Here is a 2,894-nt window from a genome sequence, read left to right as displayed (position 1 = left end):
CGCCAATTAAAAGATTCATTGCGGTCTGATTACGCTGACGTCTTGGGAAAATGGACACTTGCACGTTTTAAGGAGGCGCATTTTTGTTGTTTTCGTGCATGCGCAGAGCAGCGGGCCAGGTTTTGCAATCTGCTGCGTTGTTTGATCTCTGTGATCTCTCCCGCGGATCATCCGGGTTAGTGAGCCGGCCTCTCGGTGACCTCTCCCTGTCACCCTTCATTACGGGACGCAGAGCATGTTGGCCAATTAGACCTCGCTCTGAAACGTGTCAGTGAACGCAGCACCGTGGCGTTAAAATCCCCCTCATCCCTCAAAAAAAAAAAAAAAAAAATCTCTCAAACCAAAACAGCCCAAAGTATTCCTAATTTAAAATCGAAAATCAACTAATTCTGCTCAAAAAAGAGGCTAAACTTACATCTTTCTTGGTCAACAGTTATTTTATTAAGTTATCTTTACCTTTTTATTTTGCTTTTTTTTTTGCTTTTTTTTTTACTGAAACACAATGTCACTAAAGCGCGCATGCTCAACAGGTTCACCTGTGTACAAGGTATGTATTAAAAACACCAAGCAAATGAATATGAAACTCGAAGAGACAATAGAGCAGATCGTTTTAAATAAGCAAATAAACATTATTTATAAAACTTTAAAGTAAAAATATCACAGTTCTTCTTTTCAACATGAAATACCCACAGAGAACAGCAGGTCAGGCCAGTTTGGATGGACACTCATCCCTCCTTTCATTCCTTCTTTCTTTCTTTCTTTCTTAATATATTTCTGTCCCTTTTTTAAAAATTTCATCTTCAAGAGCTATTAGTCCGTGAAATGTCCGGTTTCAGTTTCCAAGCAAACAAAAGTATAGGCCTGAAATGGCACCCACGAATGGCGGGTCCCCTCATGTTTTGGCAGCCGTCAAATGTCAGTGTATTTGTGTGTGTGTTTGTGTGTGTGTGTGTGTGTCTGTGTGTTTTAACTCGACGCAGGCACTGTTACTTGTTTTATTAGATTGTCTTTTCCCCCTTTAATCGGTCAGTTCGCGCTGCTCAGATGTCACATTCACTGTCGCTGGAGGTGATGGAGATGGCCGAGGCGGCCGCCTTGCTGGACAGGCTGGCCTCCGGGCTGGAGGAGTTCCCTAAGCGGTCCACCGTGCCGTCCTCATCCGCCAAGGAGCGAACCGAGCCGCCGGAGAGAACCTGCTGCTGTAGCCTGGCAAGCAGAAAGAGAGACGGAGAGGCGTAAAACTGGCCGCCATGATGGAAGTCCATCCGATTATCCATGGAAAATTAAGATAAAAATATTTTTAGAATATTTAAAAACTGATTTCATGAGATCTGTTTATTTTTCTTCCGTTATTTTTAGCTATTTTGATAAGTAAATCAACAATAACTGGGATATTTTAGCATGACTATCGCAAAATAATCATTATTAATCTGTGTCTCCACTGAAAATTAAAATTAAAATATTTTAGAATATTTAAGAAAATATTCTAAATTATTATTATTATTATTATTATTATTATTATTATTATTATTATATATTTTTTTAATTACACCTATTTTAACATTAAATTAGCTGCAATTTATTTCAGGATGATTATCACGACAATTCGTATTATATATATATATATATATATATATATATATATATATATATATATATATATATATATATATATATATATATATATCCTAATATTATGAATCAGGATTTACAATAATTGTAGATTGTTCTACAATATATATGCCCTTATTTAAATAAATGTTTTTTATATATTTATTTTTGGCTAAATTAGGATAAAAACAAAATTTTATTTAAAAAATAAATCTAAAAAAATTCTGTTATTATTGTTTCAGACACTGACTTACTAAGCAGAAATTAAATAAAAATAAAAATAAATCAGTGCAGCTTCAGTCACATTGGTATTTTTGAATTCATAATAAATTAAACATCCCAGTAAATTGGTGAATATTTCTACTCACCAATCAGCCTTTTAGTAAACTATAAACATACTGAGCTGAATTCTGAAGTGGGTTTATGTTGAGCGGTTCGGCCTGTTTTGCTAGCTGGTAAATTTGCCTCCAGATGCTTAAATCTTTAAATTTTTTTTATGTTAACCGGTCAGTGATGCTCCAGCTCACCTGTTCTTCGCAGCCGCCGCTCTGTCTCTTTGTCTCCGGTTCTTAAACCAGTTTCCCACCTGTGTGGGTGTGAGTCCAGTAGCCTGTGCTAGCTCCCTCTTTTTACTGGGGTTCGGGTACGGATCCTGCAGGTACCACTCTCTCAACAAGTGCCGGGTTCTCTCCTTGAAGCAGTGGGTCTTCTGCTCTCCGTCCCAGATGGTTCTGGGCAGGGGGAACTTCTTCCGGACCCGGTATTTGTCCACGGGCCCCAGCGGGCGGCCCCGCAGCTTCTCAGCCTCCTGGTAGTGCGCTTCCAGCCACAGCGCCTGCAGCTTCGTGTGCGACTCTTTGGTGAACTTGTGGTTCTCCAGGATGTGGTAGAGTTCGCGGAAATTGCCGGTGTGGAAGGCGACCACGGCCCGGGCCCTCAGCACCGACTCGTTCTTGTTGAGGACCTCGCAGGCCGCCGGCGCGACGGGCAGCGACCAGAGGAAGCGGCCGAGGCGCTCGACGTCGCCGCTCTCCTCCAGAGTCTCGCAGACCCCGGCGACCTGCTGGGGGCTGAAATTCAGGATGGGCAGCTGAAACATGGAGGCTTCTCCTGGGTTTCCACTCTCCCCCTCCTCTCTCTCGCTCTCTCTCTCTCTCTCTCGCTCTCTTTTCCTCTCTCTCTCTCTTTCCTCCGCGTCTTCTCTCCGTGCGCCGAGGCAATCCAAGGCACCAAAAAAAAAGAAAGAAGAAGAAAAAAAAAAAACAAAGAAAATCCCCAAGGTA

At 41.4% G+C, this 2,894-nt stretch overlaps 1 protein-coding gene across 1 annotated transcript; it reads right to left on the bottom strand.

The window, feature by feature from the left end:
• Positions 1-480: 480 nt before the first annotated feature.
• LOC106938293 (homeobox protein SIX6) lies at positions 481-2,881 on the bottom strand. Its single transcript, XM_015020236.1, has 2 exons — positions 2,139-2,881; positions 481-1,206 (listed from the first exon to the last, which is right to left on the bottom strand). The coding sequence occupies exons 1-2, from the start codon at positions 2,708-2,710 to the stop codon at positions 1,041-1,043; spliced, it is 738 nt and encodes a 245-aa protein (XP_014875722.1). The 5' UTR covers positions 2,711-2,881; the 3' UTR covers positions 481-1,040.
• Between the last annotated feature and the right edge of the window lie 13 nt (positions 2,882-2,894).

Source organism: Poecilia latipinna, unplaced genomic scaffold (assembly GCF_001443285.1).
Source record: "Poecilia latipinna isolate Pla-1442-1.1 unplaced genomic scaffold, P_latipinna-1.0 Scaffold2552, whole genome shotgun sequence".
Classification (NCBI taxonomy): Eukaryota; Metazoa; Chordata; class Actinopteri; order Cyprinodontiformes; family Poeciliidae; genus Poecilia; species Poecilia latipinna.
Note: the sequence above shows the minus strand (reverse complement) of the source record. Positions and strands in the feature narration are given on the sequence as shown.

What these genes read in the sequence shown, in the direction of transcription:
- LOC106938293 (XM_015020236.1), bottom strand. Translation starts at nt 2,710, where the DNA reads ATGTTTCAGCTGCCCATCCTGAATTTCAGCCCCCAGCAGGTCGCCGGG. An exon ending in GCGGCGGCTGCGAAGAACAG is followed by an intron (nt 1,207 to 2,138) that starts GTGAGCTGGAGC and finishes TCTGCTTGCCAG; the next exon opens with GCTACAGCAGCAGGTTCTCT.